This window comes from Felis catus, chromosome B1, assembly GCF_018350175.1.
Source record: "Felis catus isolate Fca126 chromosome B1, F.catus_Fca126_mat1.0, whole genome shotgun sequence".
In the NCBI taxonomy this organism is placed as follows: domain Eukaryota; kingdom Metazoa; phylum Chordata; class Mammalia; order Carnivora; family Felidae; genus Felis; species Felis catus.
Genome location: NC_058371.1, coordinates 201,806,849 through 201,828,078, shown reverse-complemented (window position 1 = coordinate 201,828,078; position 21,230 = coordinate 201,806,849). Strand labels below are relative to the sequence as shown.

Sequence of the window (21,230 nt, the reverse complement as noted above, 5' to 3'; positions counted from 1 at the left end):
GGAGTGAGGACCCTTTTCTGTTTGAGTTTCCCTCGGGCATCGTTAGCTGGCGAGCTGTCAGCGGGCATGCTGGCCTGTCTCCTGGAACATTCCGGAGCTGGCCAGAGCCCAGAAAGCCAAATGGGGCTCCCGGGCTCTTTGGCAAAGAAGGCGTCTCGGGCCGCCAGGCTGGAAGCTGAGGGCCTGTTTCCCAGAGCAGACGTAAGCATGGTCCAGGCAGGGGAGTCCAGACTGGGAGTCAATGACAGGGCACTGCCACCCGGTGCTGGTCCTGAGCAGAGATCCGGGGACTGGGGGCTTCCCGTCCCCAGGGAGCACAGATGACGACCGTCTGGCTCTGGGGGCCGTGAGGGCTGGATTAGGAGTGGCTTTCAGATGTAGGGCGAGGCTCCACACGGTATTCTAGAGGCTGTGAGTTCCCAGGGAAACCACGGCCAGCTACAGAGGGATGCCCCCGGAAGGTCTGGACGTGGTCTTCGGGCCCCAGAGGGGCCGTGGGTGGTGCCCGGTGGGTGAGCGTGAGGCGGAGCGCGAAAGCGAAGGATGGGGACGGGCGTGAGAAGGCAGAGAGCAAGGCGGATGCCGGCTGGGCCGCTGCTTCGTCGCGGGGCCTCTGTCCCACCCACCTGCCCGGCCGGGCGGGTAGAGACCAGAGGAGGGGACGCGCACGCACAGCCAGCGCTCTGCCTGGCCCATAGTAGGTGCTCAGCGAACAGACTGTCATTGTCATCCTCACCTCCATGACTGAGCCGTAACGGGGCTGACAAATGAAAGCCTTCGCGGGCAGGGGAGGGGTGAAGAAGGCCGGGCATCGCTGATGGTTGGAAAAGAGCCCCAAGCACAGCAAAGACGCACCGTTTCGTGGATGAGTTCCGTAAGCAGACATCTGTGAGCCCACCCCAGCCCCGCCTTGCACCTCCGGCCCTGCCTGGGGTGCAGCCTTCTAAATGTGGGGATCTCTGGGCCGGCGCAAAGGGTGGATGTCACCGCGGGAAGGCCCCACCAAAGCAGTCCCCCAGAGTGACCCGTCCACCACGGGGGCACCCCTCCCGGCTGCCCGTACCGCCCGCAGGCGGGGTGCAGGCCCGGGGCCGGTCCCAGCACGACCCACCGACCGGGCAGCCGCAGTCCGTCCCCCAGCCCGTCTCTCCTCCAGGCACCCGGCGCCCTGGGTGGCGCAGGACTGACACCCGGGCCCCGGGCCGTTGCTGCTTTGTGTTCCCTAGTTCCTCACGGCAGCTGTTTTGGAAGGCGGTGCCTCCAGCCGCCCTCCTGTGCCCGGGTGTCGTGGCGTTCCCGGCGAGGCCCAGGAGCTCTCAGGAAGCCAGTGTCTGGGGACGTCAGGGTGGCCCTTTCCAGCCTTCCGCCCTCTGCTTGCTGGGCGGGGCTCGGCCCCTCGCCTCCCGCTGACCCAGGGATCCCCACTTAGGCTCGCAGGCCACCCGCGGGAGGAGGGGCACCACGCGGGGAGAAGCCGAGGCAGGAGACCGGCTGCCGGTGGGGACCTCCTCGTGCCGCCCACCTGCCGTGTGCCCCGTGCGTGCTGCCTTCGCCCCGGGAGCGGTGTGAGCTCGCCTGCACCTGCTGCAACCAGGTGCCCCCGGTGTCCCAGAGGTGGAGGACCCCGGCTAGGCCCGAGGCTGTGTGCGCTGATTTGATCGGCCAATCACACACCTGCAAGGTCTTGTTTCGGCCCCGCCCCCACTGTTGCCGCCCCATCACTGGGGCAGAGGCAGGCGACCACAGATTGGGGGAGGGGGGTGCTGGTGCTTCTCATCCGGGCACACCTGGCCTTCAGGAATCACCTGGCCTGTGCCAGAATCCACCATCTAACTGGGGAGGTTCCTCCAAAGTGCATACAACGTGTGTGTGTGTGTGTGTGTGGCCTTCCCTTTACCGATGCTTGCTTCTGGCAATCACCATGGTTCTGTCATTCCTTCACTTTCTACGGTGTCCCGATGTCGGCTCCTCTGCAGGAAGCCCACTGTGCTATCACACGTGTCCTGAAGACACTGCCTTGTTTACCGATGTGCATGGACCCGGGCTGCTGGCCATGCCCACATCGAGCGTGCCTTGCCAGCTGCCAGCCGATTGAGAAATTCGGGCGGGGTGGGCAGCACCCAGAATCCGAGGGCCAGGTCCCCTCTTTGCCCGGGGCTCCTTGGACTATCCCCGAGCAGCTCCCAACGTGAGTGCATCGACACCGGTCCCGTTGGGAGATGACTGTTCTCGAACGAAGCAGTTGCACACGGCAAGGCACGCCCAGCCGCGTCCCTGGGACACCCATCTGTAGCGCCCCCAAGGAAGGTAGGATTGTGACACTCAACACAGTGGGCGCTCAATAAATGTTTGTTGAATTGAGATGCGTTAAATTCAACGGGTATTTATTGAGCACCCACTCTGTGCCAGACGCTGTGTGGGGCGCAAAGGGGGGCACCGAGAAGACGAGAGCGGCCCCCGCCCCGGAGAAGCATACAGGGCGCGAGAGAGGCAGAGACGCCGGCGGGAGCGAGCACACGTGCATCCCGCCGCCACCCACCGGGGGCCTCCGAGGGTGACGGGGAGGGGGCACGGCTCATGCCACCCATGACACCATCGGCACATCTCACCTGGGGCCGAGCTCATCATTCAGTGCTTCATCCATCCCTCCACCAAACATTTATTGAGCACCTACCATGTGCAGGACATGGTGCTAGGCAGCGGACAGGCGGAGGGGAGTGTGGCGCAGGGAAGCAGATGACTGAGGCGCAGTGACAGAGCAGCGCGGACCCCCCTCCTTTGTGGCAGCGGCTTTCCGCTCACACCGTCACCCCTTCTGAAGAGGGTCTCGTTGAAATATGAGAGACTGCTTTTTTCCTTTGTCCTACACCCAGGGTCCTATCTGGACCGTGTGTTTGGTACGTTGTGGCACCAGTGAAGCTGACTTTGGCACGGGGAAGGGTGGCACGGAGCACTTGTTAGAAGCAGAGGGTCTTGAGCCCCCGGAAGAACACGAGGCGACGTGAGCCCCCTTCCGCAGCCTGGACCCTGCGGACGGGCCTGCTGCCTGCCCTGGGTCCCACGTTCCGAGCCCCTGAGGTTCTGCCTTCTCCTTTGAGGTCCCCCACGACGCCCTCTGCGTGGTCAGGGGAGTGTCGGCATAAGACAAGCCCCAGCCGGCTGGAGACCCCACCCGGAGGACTCAGGGACCCCTAGAAAGACCCCAGCGCTTCTGAAGGAACAGGCCCTTCCTCAGGCCCCAGCACATGTGAGGGATGGAGAAGGGGCCGGGGGGTGGGCGGGGAGGAAGCTCTGCTTTGGAAACTGAGGCAGCACAGATGGTGGTCCCTGTGGCTTTGGCTTTTGCGTCCCCTTCTGTGTGTCCCTCCCTGTGGAGTCCCGTGTTTGATGGGACGCGCTGGTCTTCGCCCGGGGTCCTGGTGTGGGGCCTGGCCGTGGTCGCCTCCCTGGGTCCCTCCCAGCGCCCACGGGCACGGGGGTTAGGAGGCAGGGCTCTGCGGCAGCTTGCTACCGGCCTGAGGTTTGGTCAGAGGTGGCCTTTCGCCCGTCCCCTGTCACTCCTGGAGTTGCAGGATGGCAACAATTGTTCCCACGTGTCCCAGTCCACGACTGAAAGAGAGACCCCGATTCGCCGTCGGCCGGTCTCACGACAGCATCTGGTTCACGTGGGCCCCGCGGCCCCCGGGGGTGGCTCCACAAACCTCAGGACTGAAGAACAACGTCAGGGCTGTTTCCTCCCTCACGACGGGCCAGACGAGGCCCAGGGGGAGGGCGCCACCCTCCCGACCTTCGGCAGATACCTTCCCGAGCACCTTCCGTATTCAGGCCCCGCCGTAGGTGCTGGGGGTAGAGCAGAGGCCCGAAGAGATGACACCCTGGCCCGAGGAGCCCAGCTGCTCGTGGGGTGGGGGCTCAAGAGCAGAGTTAGAAACTAAGTTCCATCAATGCCGTGCAGGTAAGGAGGCCAGGAGGTGCTGGGGATAGTCTTCAATACGGCGGCCGGGAAAGGGAGACCATATCTGAGCGAGACCCGAGGGGGTATAGGCTCGAACCAAGTGGACACTTAGAGGAAGCCTGGCAGGCTTGTGGGTGGCAAGGGGGCCCGTGTGGTAGGGGTGAGGGCTGTGATGCACGGGGCCATGGGGGACTCGGTCACCCGGGGATGACTCCAGCCTGGCGTCCAAATGGAGCTGTGGTCCTGGAGGGTTCCCGGCAGAGCCCTGACCTCGTCGGGCCTGAGTGGGGGCACGAAAGACCATATGAGGCCATTGCCATCTTCCAGGTTGGGGGACAGTTACTGGGAGGGTGTCCTGTGGGTGTGCGTTCCTAGCAGAGGGTTCCTTTGGGGAAGGTGTCCAGGGGGGGGTGTGTTCCTGGGGGAGTGTCCGGGGACAGGGTGTCCTATGGGGCGGGTGTCTTGGGGGGGTTTCCCTGGGGGGGGCATCCTGGGGGGTTGTCCTAGGGGAGAGGGTCCTGGGGGGTGCTAGGGGGGTGTCCCCGGGGGGTGTTCTAAGCAGCACACGCGGCATGTAGAAACAAGCTGAGGTGAGAAGTGGGGTGGCCATTTGGGAAACAGGAGGCCAGTGGAGTGGCAGGGGAGGGACCAGCCGGGACCGAGCTGGTCTGTCGTGGTGCCAGGAAGCTTCTCTGTCTGCTGAGGAACGGGCCAGCGGTGCAGGGGTGCGGGCAGGGGGACGAGGCAGGCCGTTCTACGTATGGAAAACCAGGACGGACGGGCAACTTCACAGAGGGTAGAATGGAGGCTGCCAGGCCAGGAAACGAGGGATTGGGGTGTCCACGGAGGCAGCGGGGAGCCCCTTGAGTGGTCTGAATGGCAGGACCCTGTGTGAGCAGGTAAGGCTCGTGTGGCCGGGGGGACAGAATCAGGAGTGACGTGGGGTAGATGGAGGTGCCTTTCTTCAGAGATAGGGAAAGAACCAGGTGGTTCTGGGAGGAGCCCATCGAGCCGGAAGCCCGAACATCCAGGCCCAGCCGGAGGCGGGCGGACGGGCTGGGGGCTCAGGAGACGCGTGAGCGTGAGTCCCCGAGGGTCCTCAGCGCCCGGAGGCGAGTGGGTAGTCTGAGGCCCAGGGCTTTCCGCAGACGGGTGCCCGATAGACCCGTGTTCCTGAGATCGCAGCACGTTCTCCAAAGGGTCTGAGGCCCAAATGAGGTGTGGTCCTCTGGGTTTACTCCCAGCTCCCTCTGGGCCCTTCTCCTGTTTGTCTCTGCTGAATCCTGGAGGAAAGGGGAGAGACAGAGTGGGCGGGCGGGCAAGGCGCCGTGTTGGGGCACAAGGAGACCCAGATGAACCACTAGGGATGAAGACAGCCACGGCCAGGGGAGTGGGCCACGGAAGCCAGGGGCGGGGGGGGGGGCGGCCACCTGATCAGCAGGTGGTTAGGTCAGCTGGCGTGGAGGCTGCTGGGGAGGGCGTGGCCAGCCGCGTCTTTCTGCAGGACCGTGGCCTCCAGCTGCATGGACAGATCCCTCTCTTTCTCTGCTCCCGTCCAGTCCCTAGAAAGAGCAGTGGACCCGCCAGACGTCACGGAGGGGACCCTGACCCAGAAAACCCTGTTGGCCCCTCGTCGCTAGAGACCACCCCAGCTGCGAGAGTGGGGCACCCCGGGCAAAGCCCACCGCCCTTTGATGGGGGTTGGCTGGGGACTCTTTGCTTTTAGCCAGATCCCCTGTGTAACCGCTTCCCAGCAGGCCTGCCCTCGGGGACCGGGCGGGGTGCGGCGTCTGAGTGGTGGACAGGGGCATAAGCCGAAGGCAGTGCCTTGTTCCTGGAAAGGAGCCGACGTCTCAGGTCACACCTCTCAGGGCTTCCTTTGCTCCCCTCCGAATCTGCCTTGGGGTCTTGAGACACCCCCACCCAGCTGGAAGCTGGCTCCCCTCCCCCATCCCAGGCCGGGAGCACTTGATCAATGACCGTCTGTGTCCTTTCTCCCCCGAGGACGGGGACGGTTAGCGCCTGGGGAGCGCTCGCTTCTCAGTGCTCGGCAGCGCTGTGCGCTGGGCCTTCGGGGACCAGCCCCCTCCTCTCTTCGTGGGACACAGCATTGCTTCTGGTGGGGGGGGGAGGGGGCATGACAGTGGCTGCCGCTGATACAGGCAGCAACGGTGTCCACGAGGTCACAGGACCGGCCGGCAGGGAGTGCTAGATCCGGTGCTGGTCCACTCGGACGTGAATCCCAGCTCGTCACTTGCCTTGTGACTTTGGCACAAAAGCAAACTTGTCTGCTTTGAAAATGGCCTCGTCAATGGGGATGATCCGGTCGTCCCGGGAGGAAGCACCTGGGCTTTGGCGGCTGACGTGTGGGCACCCGGCATCCCGCGACCTGAGCCTTGGGGGATGTCTCGGCAGAGCGCGGTCAAGTCCGCGGCCCGGGTCGTGGTGAGCCTTCCGCGGCCCCCTCTCGCCGGCTTCTGAAGCCTGGAGCTCGGACCGTCTTCGGGCCTCCTGTTCACGGTCAATCGGGGTGGAAGGCAGTTCCAGCCGGTGCAGGACCCAAACCTGTGCAGGGCCACACGGCCGCAAAGTCGCGGAGCCACACGTCAGTGGAAAACCCGTTGTGGTTCTGGCAGAGCTGACAAAGTTCTGCCCAGGGAAGCACCGAGAATGCCAGGTTTGCACCGAGAATGCCTGGAGGCTGTGACGGTCTTGGCCGCTCTCCAGCTGCATCGGGACCAGCCGCCCGCCCCTGAGATCCTCCCCTTGAGGATACTCCAACCGGTCGGAAGCCAGCCCAGAAGAGGCCCAGACCCGAGGAGACCGGGGCCCTGAGAGCGGTCCCGAAGGACGCCAGGGGCAAGGCTGACACCGGTGGGCTTCTGAGAGGAGGTGGCAGGGGAGCCTGTTTGGCGAGGACTCGGGGGCGGGTGGGTGTCCAGCACCTGCAGAGCTGATGAGACTGACGACGACCCAGCTGCCGCCTCGTCCCAGGGGCGGTAGACCTGCCTTCTCTCAAGTACACACAGCGGGCACTCTTCTGGCCACCCAGTGTCATCTGACACGCAGGTGCCTGAAAGTCCCCCCCCCCCCCTGCAAAACCCACACCAGGCAGAGCTGCTGGAGCGGAAGGGATCACTGGATCCTGAAGCCGGAAGTCCCGGGCTCTTGCCGTGCCCTCGCTGTGAGCAGACCTTGACCTTTAGGGGTCATTTGTTCTCACTAGGCTCCCGCTTCGTCACCCGTAAAGGGAGGCCATGTGTAATGGGAAGGCGTATGAGGGTCAGGTAAAGTCTCTGAATGTGTGGGGGGACTTTTTAAACTGGTGGCTCTCAACCCTAGCTGCACATGGGGTCCCTGGGACCTCTAAAATCCACTGATGGCTGGTCCCAGCCCCAGAGAGACCAAGTTTGACGGGTCTACATGGCACCCTGGGGGGGAGAGAGTGGACCCTCCCCTACTATCCCTGCTGGTCCCCACTACGTATAGCCAAACCCCACCCCCCCCCGAAACAATACAGCAGACAGATCACAGAACTCCAAGGGTGGAAAGAGGAGGTGGGCTGGACCCCAGGACTCGAGGGAAAACACGGGACCCACGTCTCCCACCTCCCATGCAGTGGCACCAGGGGCCAGGTAGACGTCTCGCTCCCCTGGCCACACCAGCAGATGTGAAGCGGGAGGCCCGCTGGCTCCTGGCAGCCTGGAGGGTGGGCCTGGGAGGCCCTCTCCACCACGGCTGGCATCTCCCACCCCCACCTCGGGGCACGGAGCCACCAGGGAAGCGCATCTCACCCCCGCAGGCAGTGCCGACAGGCACCGGCTGGACTCGGCCGGTCGCAAGGGCCCTTGACAAATGTTCTGAAAACTGGCTTGTCCTCGAAGCCGCATCCCCCACAAACCCCATCTGCCAAACCCAACCAGGTGGCAGCGGCCTCCGTGGGAGGTTTTCCTGGGACCCGGCATCCTCGTCCTCCGACGCAAAGTCTCAGATGTCCGGGAGACGATAGAGGGCTGCTCCAAGAGCCATGAAGATAACAATTTGGGTAAAAACAAGCAACAAACACGACATGGAGAAGGACTGGATGTTGGGGCGCCTGGTGGCTCAGTCCGTCGATCCTCCGACTTCGGCTCACGTCATGACCTCACGGTTCGCAAGGTTGAGCCCCGTGTCGGGCTTTCTGCTGTCAGCACGGAGCCTGCTTTGGATCCTCTGTCCCCCTCTCTCTGCACCTTCCTGCTCGCTCGCTCCCTTTCTCTCTCTCACTCACACACACACATAAATATTTGAAAAACGAACTGGATGTTGGGGTTCCCGGACGAGGACCTTGAGTGCCAGCAGTCAGAACACTTCAACAAGCAAGTACAGATACTCTGGAAAAGAGCCAAACGGAAACGGTAGAAATGAAAAAGAAAATAATCAAAATTTAAAAATCATCATGTAGATTCAATAACACAGCAGCAGAACATGACAGAGGAAAGCTAGTGGTCCCGTAGATGGAACAGCAGAAGGGACCCGGTCGGCACAACAGAGGGAAAACAGCAGGAAATAAACGAACGGGGCCTCGGAGACCTGCGGGGCAATATTCGTAGCATTGGAGTCCCGGAAAGAGAGAAGACAGTGGGTTTGAAAAAGTACTCAAGGATGTGGCCGAACACTTACCAGATGTGGCAAAACACATAAACCTACCGGTTCCAGAAACTGCGTGAACCCCAAGTGGGATGAGTCCAAGGTAATTCACTCCAGAACCCATCACAATTGAACTTCTAAAATCTAAAGACAGAGGGTCGAAAATCCTGAAAGCAGCCGAGACAGAAGACAGACTCCCTGTAGGGAAACGCCGGTCTGGAGGCAAGCATTTCTCATCAGAAACCACGGGGGCCGAAAGCAAGTTGCTCGTCCGCGTGAATTCCGTATTGGGGGAGCACATCCTCCGGGAATGAATGGGAAACGCAGAAATTCTCGAAGGAAAAGTAAGACGTTTTCACCAGCAGACGTTCTTTCAAGAATTGTGGGCGGAAGTGGTCCAGGCCGAAAGGAAATGCTAAGAGAAGGTTGGAGCTTCTGAACAGAAAGCCCAGCGGAACAGGCAAAAAATGGGGCAAACGTGATTGGCTCTGCTTTTCATGAGTTTCTGAAATCCTGTTTGAATCCCGGTGAAGCGAAATTTCTAACGTTATCGGATATGGACGCTCAAGGTAGGTGGAAGAAATACCTGTGACAAGTGTCACTAAAAAGGAGAACAGGGTGGCCTCTGGGGAGTAGGGTCTCTGCACGAGAAGCAGTAAAATACAGAGGCTGGCACATGGCGGTCTGAACAGGGGACATTGTAACAGCCGTCCGTGTGACAGCAGGGCCTCCAGGTGACGGCTAGAGGTGAGGGCATTGCTGTTCTTGAGGCCCTAAAGCCGTGCTTCCCGAACCGTCACGATGCCCCGGAGGGCTGGTGAAAACCCAGGTCACGGGACCCCAGCCCTGGATTCTGATGCAGGAGGTCGGGGGCGGGGCCTGAGAACTTGCCTTTCTCACCAGTTCCAGGTAAGCCGATGCCGCTAGTCAGGGACCCCACTTTGAGAACCACTGCCCCGGCATCTTTGGATGATAAGGGCCTCCTGTGTCTCGGCGGAGGGTCCCTCAGATCCTCGACCGGACAGCCCCACGTCCCCAAGTGTGCCTGGCTCTGTGTGTAAACTAGGAGGGACCCCAGGACTGTGAGTCAGGACGCCTCATTTGCATCACGGGGCTGGGCGCCCTCGGGCAGCACCCCCCCCCCCACCTCCACGATCTCTGAGCCTCGATTCGCCTTCTGTAGAATGGGAAGCTAGTTGATGACCTGGAGGAGGCTTGAGAGAGGCTGGGAGGAAGAGGGACGGCAAGAGTGGGGCTGGCGCCTCGCCCCTCACCCCACTTCTGTCTCCCCTTCCCCCTGTTTTGTGTGTCAGTTCATGTAAAATCTCGCATGGCGAGAGGGCGCCTTTGCTCAAGGAAGCTTGAGAGCCCTGCCCTCGATGTGGCAAAAGGCCCTCTCCGACCCGCATCCAGGGCCTTCCCACAGGCCACCCGGGAGCAAACAGGTCCCCAAGACCGGTTCCCCAGCTGAGGCATCGCCTACAGGCTTGCCCGTGTCCACGTGCACGCAGAATGTCTCCTTTGTCCTCACAGACTCGGCGAGGACTCCCAGAGACGAGGGCATCTGGATAAGTATCCTTTGCTCAGAGCAGGGCCGTCCTGGAGTGGGTGGGTGGGCAGTTCTGTGCGCGGCACCCAGCTCATCCGAGGCCCTGTCCTCCGCCCTTGGTCCGGTGTGCACACGGCCTTGTGGACACAGAGACGTGCTCCGCCCCCCGCCGGGCCCACAGCCTGGAGGCTCCCGGGGTACGTTGCTGCCTGGGCTGCTGGGTCCCGGCCCGGTGCTGGGAGCCAGGACCCCCGGATGGAGCAGACGTGGTCCCTGAGTATTAAGGGCCCACAGGGACCGGGGACAAGCCTCCTGAAGGTGCTCCCCCAGAGTGGGGGTGGCCCGGCTCTGCCACTCGTCCTCGCCTTCAGGACGCATCCCACACTCCCCTCTCGGCCAGAAGGACGTCGCAGAGAGCCTCTGCGTTGCCCTCTCCAGGCACGTGCTGCAGGGGCGTAACTGGGAGATCTCAGACCCCGGGGCCCACGCGGGGCAGCCGGGGACGTGAGCCATGGAGGTGGAGCGGGCGTGGGGGTCCCACGGTCTCAGGCCAGCCCTTTTCTGCTTCAAGAGAAGCTGGACATTAGGCGTTTAATGTGACCCCCCACAACTGCAAACAGCTTAAGGTCTTTTAAAAAATAAAATAGTTTTCCTGCCACCTGCTGGTGGCAGGCCTCCGTGCGCGGCCTCTGGGACAGGAGGGCACAGCCCTACCCTGCACAGGGGTCCTGACTCTGCCCCCAGCTCGCCGGGTCCACCAGGCGAGGAGCGCGGCCTGGGGGACCGGTGGCACCAAGGCCTGAGGCCGTCAGAGAACACAGGTGCCCACCGGGACCAGCGCTGGGCCCCAGGGTGTTCCTGGGGTCCTAGGCGGGCTCAGGGACATCACGCCCTTGCTGGCTTCCTCCTCGGTCAGCGCCCTGGAGACAGAGGCCACGACTGAGGGGGGGGGGCGTGACCTTCAGGGGCCTTTCTGGGTGTCACCACCCAGCCCCGCCGGCCGGGGCTGAGCCTTTCCTCCCCTGCCTGGCCGAGCCTGCGTGCGTCCGTGACAGAGCTGTGCTGTGTCTGTTTCAGGATCCCCCTATTCCAAATCTGACCCTCTCCCAGGACACGGAAAGAATGGCCTGGACCACCGGGTAGGTACTCGACCCCTCCCTGGCTCGCGGTGCACTAACCGTCACCCGCCGTGAGCCTGAGCGCGGGGCCCACACGGCCAGAAGGAGGGGCCCGGGGACCCCGCTCGCCCACCAGCTCTTGCCTGCTGTCCCCAGGGGCCCTGCTGTCACCCCCGCAGACCAGGGCCAGACCAGAACTGGGACACCCCCCTCCCCTCTGAACCTGGCCCCGGCTCCCAAGGAGAGACCTCAGTGTGGGGGCAGGGGGAGACAGGGGCCACCCAGAGTATTCAGATCCTCTGAGGCCCCTCCTGGCCCACGTCCTTCTTCTGTGACCCAGAGCCTATTAAGGACCTTAAAGGGTCGGCTGGTTCACGAGCAACGTGAACCGAGGACCTACGTCCGTTCCTGGGGTGTCATGACCATCAGGACTGTCACCGCTAGTGGTGTCATTAACATCTGTGACTATTATCATCCCCGTTATCGTCCCTAATGATGCCGCTTCCACCTGTGATAATTATCGGATCCCACACCGTGTCCTTGGCTTTCTCTGGCTGCCCCCCAGCTAAAGGCTGGTTTGACCTCCTCGTCTGGTTTTCCCAGTCTTGGGACATGGGAATGTGAGCCCGGGTAGTTTGGCACCTGCCTTGTCCCCACGGGAGGTCTGGGCTCATTTTTGTTGCTGTTCCTGTGGCTTCACTAGTCCCCAGTGAGGACTGGGGTGGGGCAGGTGTGATGGCACCAGAGCCCCCCCCCCCCGCCTCCCCCGCAACAGCCCCAGGAGACCCGCGGTCAGGCAGCCTCTGTTGTCTGAGGACGTTTGTCTAAAACCGAGGCAAGTCGTTCCGCAAGAGAAGCCGCTCAGAAGTCACCCCCTGTGATACCCTTCAGTGGTCTTGGCAGTAAGTGTAGAATGCTGGGGACAGCCTCCCCCGGTCCCCCAGGGCAGACCTCACATCCAGGGTCCCAGACGCCTCCGGGACGATCCAAGAACAGGGATGCCTCAGGCATTTTCTCCGCCTTCTTTGTCCTCCTCAGGCTCTGGCCCACCTGCTGCTGTGTCTGTCCTGGGCCCAGGCACCTCTGCATGGTTTGACTCTAGTGAACCCCCTCTTGCCACTAACCGCACCCGCGTCCTGGAAGGGGCCGAGTCAGGGCGCACGCATGCGGCATGCTTCCCTGAATTTCCTTCTAAGGATTTCTCCAGCCTTCATCCTCAGTGGACGGCGGGGAGGGCACGGGGTGGGCGGGAGATGTAAACCCTCGGGCTCGGGGTTAGGCGTCCTGAAGGTGGTGGGGAAACCATCCCAGAACGTTCTCCGCACACGTGGAACAGCTCTTGTGTGGCTCGGGGGCCTACGAGGGCGGTGGTCACAGGCTAGGCCATGCCAAGGTGCCCCACCCCCCACGCCAAGTCCTGGGACTTGCCCTTGTTAAGAGAGGAGTTCTCCGCACTCTGGTCTTACGTCATTGGCGCCTGGGCCGTGCATCCTCTGGGGAGGTGCCCTCCTTGGTACACGCCGGAATGAGCCGGATTGATGCCCCAGCACCTGCAGAGAAGGCTGTGGCGTCACACGCCCACCCCCACCCCAAAAGAGCTGGGAACGGCTGATCCAGATGCCCCAGCATGGATGCAATGTTCGTTCCCTCTCCTAGAGCTAGTGAGAGCAGGGGCTCCAAAGCACAGGTGCACTCAGACCAAAAACCCATGACCTCCAACCACAAGGGAGCAGAGGAGAAAAGCATGAAAGAAGTTACCAGAATTGTACAAGAAACAGAAGAGCCTGGTATGAGCAAAACTGCTGAAGCTTAGCTCTGAGCTTCCTAGCGGCCAGGGCAAAGAGGCAAACGGGACTGGCTGTGTAGTTCCCCTCTGGCGGGAAGAAGGAACTCAAGTTCATCAGGGGGAGACGGAGGTTTCTAGTTCTTGCTCTGAGAGGAATTTGTCACAAGGGGTCACCACCCCGTGTCCCAAGGCTCATTAAAATACCCTGATAACCAGCCTGCCACAAAGCCTACCTGTGGTAGCTGCTCATCTCCATGGAAGGACCAGGGCGGTGGCCACTGGTGGCCATTCCTGTGGCTGGCAGCGTGGCTCCCCCTGTGCCGCCTGGTCTGCTATCAGGAGAACGACCGCCGGCCACCTGATGGCAACGAGGAGTGTAATCGAATTCTCCAAGTAGAAGGCAGAGGCTGTCACATTGTAGTAACGGCAGGCAGAGGGGACGCTAGTTTGTGAGGACACACGGTATCGGGCAGGTATTGCCTTCGTATGTGAAAATGCCCCGAGCCACCCGGCAGTGCCGGAGACCCGGATAGAATACAGGACGGCAGGCAATTGGAACATGGCTTTTGAGATCAGACGTGCGGATCCGTTGAACCAAAAGGCACGGGAAGCGAATGGCGCAAGTGCACGGGGCAGACGGCAAGCAGCCTAGGGGGTCTACGGGGGACGCGTATCTTGCGAATCAGGCTTCCACGTGTCCATCAAGCGTTTGCCAAAACGTCTGTGTACAAGGAAAGCCTTGGCGAAGAAGTCTGAGGTTTTCCAGCCGTGACCCTGGAAAGCACACGTACCGCTGTCAGCCCTCGGTTGGCCCCCAGCTCTGCCACCGGCTCCGGGCACGTTTTTGGGCCACCCGCTCGCATTTCCTGAGGCTCTCCTTCCTGGTCTTTGAAAACGTCACCCTTGCCTCTCAAGGGCGTCGTGAGGACCCGCGACCGTTAGTTAAAGCGGGTGGCGTCTTCTCCTCCGCGCGCGCCACGGCACGGTTCCCACACGTGGAGTCGTCGTCAAGGCAGAAGCCCCCTGCCCTTTCTTGCTCCCACACGGGTGGCTGTTGGCACATTCCGACGGGAGCCTCAGCCGGAAAATAACGGTGACCGGCCACCGTTCCTTTCCTACTGCTAACAGCTGCGGTCTGATTTTTGAGACGTGAAAGACATGGGTTGAAACGGTCACAGTTCTGTGGATTCGCTGTGGGACCTCGGGCTCGTTGCTTGACCTCTCTGAGCCTCGTCCATAACGTGACAGGATGGTACCCGTCTCCTGGGTTGGCAGCAAAGATTGTGGGATATATCTGGAGGGCGGCTGGCGCACGGAGACTCCAGCCAGTGGGAGGGGTTACTAACTGGTTGCCTTTAAATTCCCTGGGGCCTCTGTTGAGACCCGTAGGGGGATCAGCCAGGGACGTGCCTATTGGCATCGCGTTCCCGGGGCTCCCCTGGCCACCCCATCTCTGGAGGAGTAACCACGAGACTCCCTTGCACCAGGGAGGTCTTGAAGATCTCAGACGCTTGGAAGACCACGGGGAGACCGCTCTTCCCCTGCTGTGGACTGATCCGCGGCCCCCGGCCCTCCACCCCTGTCTCCTGGGAGTCTCTGTCTGGTCTCAGAGCCTGGCAGACCACAGGGCGCTTTTGCTGCTAAGAAAGGGGGCTCTAACTGCCCAGGTCGGCGGCGGGGGCCTGTGATGCAGGAAAGTGGGCACTAGGGGGAGGCATTTCTCTTCCGCACCACAGGCCAGCCGGGCGAAGGCAATAGACGCAGGTTTGCCTTGTGTTATGCGGGAAGAGGTTCCCCAGCCAGACAGGCGCCCCCTGGGGGTGCTTCCCGGTGTCCTGAGAATAACGTCTCAGGAAATACCCCCAAGGAGAACTATTCTGTGATGGTGGTAAAAGGGAGTGGAGGCGAACGCACCTGGCTCAGGGTCGTGAGGCCAGTGAGGCACCTGCCCAAAGGCTCGGTCATCAAAGTAAATAATGGTCCAATGCGATGCCTTCTTTTTTTTTTTTAAATAGTGATTGATCACAGATGTTATTTATTTATTTGTTTGTTTATTGAGAGAGCGCCTGCAGGGGAGGGGCAGAGAGAGAGAGCATCCCAAGCAGGCTCCGGTCTGTTAGCGCTAGGGCCTAACATGGGGCTCGAACCCGCGAACCACTCATATCACGACCCGAGCTGAGATCAAGAGGCAGAGGCTCAACCGAGAGAGCCATCCAGGCGCCCCTGATGAGTACCTTTTAAAATCCAAATTAATTCGTGGTGAACAAAACGCCAACCGTTTCCGTAGAGACTGGCCCCAGGCCCCCACCCGTGCTCGCCTGACTCACCACCCCTGTTTCCCCTGTTGGGCTGCAGGACCGTGGGCTGGGGGCTCTCCGGGCTGGTCTCTGCCCCCACACTCCCTGGGACTGTGCCTGCCCCTCGACCGCCGCTTGTCCGCGGCAGGAAGCGGCGCTGAAGGCGCTCTCCCCGTGGCGCAGTCCGGGGCGAAGCGGTCACCTCGAAGGTCAACCCCTGCACCCAATTCCAGAAGCGCCGGCCGCGAGCGCCCAGCCTGTGTCAGACCCCGTGTAGGCGCTGGGCCTGAGGAAGCGGTGCTCTTCGAGCGGCTCAGCCCGACTGGTGGTGCTCACACCAGGCGCAGGAGGCGGGGGTAGAGATTCGGGGGCTCGGCACCCGCTTTACGGGCCCGGGCCCTCCTCAGCCGTTGCAGGATGAGTTTTTCAGGTGGGCTTGCGGGGTCGTGATGCACCGAAATGCCAGCTTGCCAATGAATGCCGCGAAGCAGGGAGGGCGGCCCGTGTTTTCCGAATGTCACCACCTGAGTGCCCCACGCGGGGCTCCGTCCAGGGGCTGTGCCGGCCCGGCACGCGGGAGCGCTGGGGCCCTCGGGGTCCGGTCTCCGTGCTGTGCGGGGCCCAGAGAGCAGGCGCGCGGGCATGGCTTGAAGGGCGGCAGGAGAGCCGGGCCAGGCAGGGTCCGCGCAGGCCTGGAAGGGGCCGGGAGGACCTTCTGGAGCCGTGGCACCGGGGGCTCCTGGCTGCCCGCCCTCCTCCCACCCGGGCCAGCACCACCAAGGCGCGGCCACCCGCCCCTACAACCTGCCTCCTGCCGCCCTCTCTCTTTCTCTTCCAGAACGCCAATCTGGCCCCTTGTGGAGCAGACCCGGATGCCAGCTGGGGCACGCGAGGTACAAGACGCGCGGACCCCCGTGGGTCCCTGGCTGGGGCAGGGGTCACTTACACGGTTCCATGAGTGTCATCCTGACCCGGGCCCCTCCAGGGCCAGCTGGCAAAAGGCTCTCAGCACCGTGCGGTGGGGGGAGCAGGGAGGGCGCGTGTCCTCGCAAGGAGCACTTTACCTCCGTTCTCAGGTTACCGAAGGTGCTCCCCTCGCTCGTAGTGCTCCCGCTCCTACTTGAGGGGCTCCCCTCGCTCCTGGTGCTCCCTCTCCTGCTCCCCTGGTTCTCTCCTCTCCCACCTCAGATGCCCCGCTCCCCTGCCTCAGGCCCTCCCTTCTCTGCATCCTTGAGAACAGCCGCCCCTGTCCTGATATGCTTGTCGCTCTGGTCCCTTGGGGAGAGAGATCTGTGTTGGACTAAGCCTCCTGTGCCAGCACCGAGGACAAGGCAAACACCCACTGGCAAATTTCGTGGCAGTCAGGGAGGAAGTCACAGCAAAAAGCCTCTGGGGTCTGAGCCGAGTGGATTCGGGTCGCCTCCTGCCTCCCCCCCTTGCTGGCCGTGTGGCCTCCTGGCATTCAAACCTGGGAGGCTGCTGTTCCTGGAGTGACCCTGCCCACATGGCAGGTGCCTGACCGGGGGCTCTGCTAAGTTGGAGCCCATCCCGCGCAGGGCCATGCCGCTCACCCCTGTCACCCCAAGAAAGACAGGGAGCGTGCCCTCAGGGGCGGGTTCACAACAGACAGAGGAGCGATGGGGTGTCACAGCCGGCCCCCTCCACGTGGCTCTCCAAGCTCCCGGGCTCAGAGCTGGCATGTCAGGACGTCGCATGGCATGCTGGGAAGTTTGGGGACCGACCCCTGTCACCCAGGCCCTTGTCGGGGCCTCCCTCCCAAGACCAGCTTGTGGCCCAGGTCTGCTTTCTGTGGGTTCTGCATGGTCCCCGAGGCCCTCCTATCCATGCGAGTTTGTTCTTTGACATGACGATTTTAGTCTGGTGGAAAAGCCTTTAAAAGAGTGTACGGAACTCAGTAGTCTAACAGGAGGGCCTAGGGGGTAGGAAGGTAAGCAGCGCCCCCCGAGACGTCTGCCCCGGAATGCCCGCTCCGCAGGTGGGTGAATCGAGGCAGGCAGCTTTCTCAGGGTGGCCCGGACCGCCAGGCCGACAGAACCACGTCCGAGGAACACAGCACTGCATCCAGCTCCCAGTCTGGCCTCCAGCCTCCTGACCATGCCTCCTGCTCTCGGTTTCCCTCTGGAGAATCTGCTCCCTGGGGGACTAGAGCCCCGAGTGCAGGCCGCCGGGGGTGGGAGGCGGGCATGCGCAGCCGACTGCAGGGGGCGGGGAGGGGGGGTCCCCAGGATGGGAGGCGGCTCCCACCTTTGGGATGAGTTCCCACGCTTCCTAAACCACCACCTGTGGTCTCTGCTTCTTCTCTTACAGAATACAAGGTAAGAGGGGCCGCCCGCTGCCACGCCGACCGCTTCGTGCCAGGCCGCGCCTGCCCAGGTTAAAAGTTCCTTTTGTTGTGCTTTCGTACGAAATGTGTATGTCAGATGCAGACGCAAGTATGTATCTTCGCCTTGGCCTTCGGCTCGGCTCTTCGGTCCCGGCTCGCGCCTGCTTCCTGGGGTGAACCTGTGGTTTCTTCTCCCGACAGGTCTACCCTTATGACGCCCTCATTGTCACAAACCGAATTCGCGTGAAACTGCCCAGAGATGTGGACCGCACGAGACTGGAGGTAGGAGGGCGTCTCCGGCCGGGACGTTCGTTCTGGCCGGGTGATCTTGGGCTCCTCCCGTCCCAAGGATCTTGGGCTCCTCCCTTGGGCGCACTCCTGTCCCTGCTGTCAACACTCGGCCCCCTCCCGCGTGTTGCCACCGCGGCCTCAGCGCCAGGGCCCCTCGTTGTCTGAAAGGCTGGAGGACGGCGGGCGCGTGCCCCGGTAGAGATGGCTTTGCAGAGGGCTCTGCTGTTTGCAGGGGTGCTGAGTCAGTAGTGCCCGTCTTTTCCCCAAGCACTGGTGTTGAGAAGGCGGTCGTAATCCACGGCCTCTCGTTTGACCACGTCCACACCGATCTAGGACAATAAGCCGGTCCGTGGGGAGCAGGTGTAGGTTTAAAGAAGCAACGGGATGTCAGCACAGGGTAGGTGTTTAGATAATCTTTGCTGAGCCCTTGCTTTGAGCCGTAATCCCCACGATTGTCCCACAAAGTAATTAAAGGCCATCCAGTGAATTTCACCTCCTGAGCCCTGTCACAAATGTTTTGTGGCCTGTTAATGTCCGTTTTGCTGGGAGTGCGGGCTCTGGAGGCTCCTGAAGGCCCAGGGCCCCCTGCCCCATCGGTGACCCAGAGCTGGGCACAGAGTAGGTCCCGGAAGCGTCTCAGGCATAGTGTGTGTGCAGCTGGTGCCAGACCCGCCAGACGGCCCATCTGGGAGGGAGTGGTAGGGACCCGGACACAGCCGGGGGGCACCCAGTGACACCCGCGGGCTCAGCCAGGCTGCCAGGGGAAGGCCAGGTGGCCACCCAAGATGGGACGGACGGAGGCCAGGCGGGGAGAGCTGGGTGGGGGGTGGGGACACGTCCACCGCTCAGCAGGAAACACTGAGCTGGCCCTGGAAGGAGGGACGAGATTCTCACCTGCAAAGAGGGGAGAACATAGGTCTGGGCCCGGGGACCCCAAGTAAAGGCTTCAAGGGGGGATCTACAGGATGTGCCCTGGGTAAGAGGGAGCCCTCTCGGTGAGACTGATGGGGCACAGACCTCCGTGCACAGCCTTGACGATGAAGACACTGCTGTCCAGCGGCTGGGTCCCCGGGCTCCTTGCCCGGGGCCCGGGGAACGGCATCGCTTGCGGGGGGGGGATAGCGGTGGCGGTGAGGGCTACGCAGGTGCTGGTGCGGCTGCAGCCCTGCAGGGAGGCACATCGTGCCGACGCTTTCTGTTACGAGTGACGAGAGCCTGCCCGCGTGACTCAGGCAGAAAGGGGGTTACCAGCTCATAGGATTGATGGGTCCCTTCCGGGTGGCCATATCAGTCATATCTCGGGCCCAGCGTCTCTCTTGCAGTCTCTTGGCCGTATTCCCTGTGTCCTGGCCGCTAGACCGACTTTGACCTCACCTCTCCCAGGCTCAGAGTCTGCAGAGAAGAGGTCAGTGTGCTCCGTCCCCCCCCTCCTTCCTTCTCTCTCTCCCTCTCTCTCCGAAGTCCTAGCCTCATCTCCGCCTCTGGGCGGGTGATCTGACCACCCTGAATCAACCAGCTTGTCCGGGGGACTGTGATGTCCCCTCTGGCCAGGCTTGGCCGCCGGCCCTGGAGCAGGGGGACAGCTCCGAGCTCTGGGACTTGGTACTTCACCTTAGGGCCAGAGGCCTGCAGAGAGGCGGGGAGCTGAGGCCGGGGGGGAGGGGACAGTGCGGCCCGGCGAGCCCACGGACGCCGCAGTCGGGCAGCGCGGCGAACCCACCAGATCCCGCCGTCATCCAGGACACCGGGGCATCGTGCCGGGCAAAGGACCACAGAGCCAAATGACACACGAGCTCCTCTCTCGGGAGACTGTCCATTTATCAGGACATTTGGACCTTACCCCACAGCAGAGCAAAGATGTGTAGAAAGTTCTGACCTGTGGGGATAAGCTCAGGTGGCCCGTGGGGTCAGGGGCGGCCAGCTGGGAGCTGGTGTGTGAGTCCAGGGGAGGGGAGCCGCGGAGCCCCCGGTCCCCGGTGCGGCTCCTGGGACGTGGGGGCCCTCGGAGAGCACACGCAAAAGCCGCCAATGCGGGAGGGCCATCTCACGCCGTGGGGGTGCCTGCTGGGGGGAAGACAGGGTCCTGGGCAGCCTCCGCAAGGGGCTCACGTTTAACAACCCCCACTTTCTCTGCAGGGGACACGCTCTCTGGCTCCCGCTGAGTGGAGTCCTTGTTCATTGTGCGGTCAGGTCCCCAGCCTGGAGGGTTCCTGTTTGCTGCGCGTCTTTGCTCCTTAAAGGGCCAAGCCCTGTGGGCTGGTTGCCCTCACCACAGAGCGGAGCTCAGAACAGGAGGCCTGGGGCTCCTGGCTCAGCAGCGTTAGGACTGGCTGTTTCCCTCTTGGGACTGGGGTGCACTGTAAATGACGCCCGCCTCCCTTTGCTTTTTATTAAACATGGCACGAAAGGGGCAAAATAGCGGTTGATAGCTATCAATGTTTCCTTTTAACAAACTCTGAGGACTGGTGCTGAGTTTCATCATCCAGTCCCCAAGAACGCATCCAAGGGTGCATCTCTGTAATCATTCTCTTCCCCGTCTGAGCCCAGCCAGGAGGCAAACTGGGACTGTTACCACAAGTGGGGCTCGTCCCACATTCTTCGGGGCTCGGAGCTGGGAGGTGAGTGGGGAGTGGGGCAGGAGGGGCCACATCCCAGCAGGACACGGGGGACCCTGATGTTTTTATGTCAGGGGAGGGAGCTGTATTTTTTTTTCTTTTTTTTTTAATGTTTATTTTATTTTAGAGGGAGAGAGAGACAGAGTGAGCAGGGGAGGGGCAGAGAGAGACACACACAGAGTCCAAAGCAGGCTCCAGGCTCCGAGCTGTCAGCACAGAGCCCGACGTGGGGCTCAAACCCGAAAACCGCGAGATCAGGACCTGAGCCGAAGTCGGACACTTAACCCACTGAGCCACCCAGGCGCCCCGAGCTTTTTTTTTTTTTAACGTAAAAACAATTTCTAACTCTTGTAGAACTTCAGAAAAATACAAAGAAGAATGCAGACATCACACGGAAATCCCCCAACGAGTCATAACTCCTATTAACTCCATGGTGGACATGTTTCCGGAAATCTCTTTTTGCATAAACACGGCCGAATTTGCATAAAGTTTGCATAAAGACGGCCGAGTCCTATTTTTGATGAGTAGGTACACGCTGTCGATGCAGTGTGAGGTCAGCTCTTTTCTTTTAAGTTTGACGTGAACGTTTTCTCCGCCAGTTGATGTAGACCTGCTCGTCCTTTTAAACGGCTGGATGATGGTCCCA

The 21,230-nt window shown here is 61.8% G+C and overlaps 1 protein-coding gene across 26 annotated transcripts in view; it reads left to right on the top strand.

Moving 5' to 3' along the window:
* Positions 1–21,230, top strand: part of ABLIM2 (actin binding LIM protein family member 2) — a 143,166-nt gene that overhangs the window by 110,705 nt on the left and 11,231 nt on the right. For 19 of the 26 annotated variants that reach the window (XM_023253443.2, XM_023253441.2, XM_045056667.1 and 16 more), the window contains 4 exons: positions 11,211–11,272; positions 16,173–16,227; positions 17,663–17,670; positions 17,880–17,960. In XM_023253443.2, coding sequence (XP_023109211.2) covers positions 11,211–11,272; positions 16,173–16,227; positions 17,663–17,670; positions 17,880–17,960 — 206 coding nt within the window. The remainder of the gene's footprint in view (positions 1–11,210; positions 11,273–16,172; positions 16,228–17,662; positions 17,671–17,879; positions 17,961–21,230) is intronic. The other 7 variants (XM_045056669.1, XM_045056663.1, XM_045056660.1 and 4 more) reach the window with 2 other exon arrangements.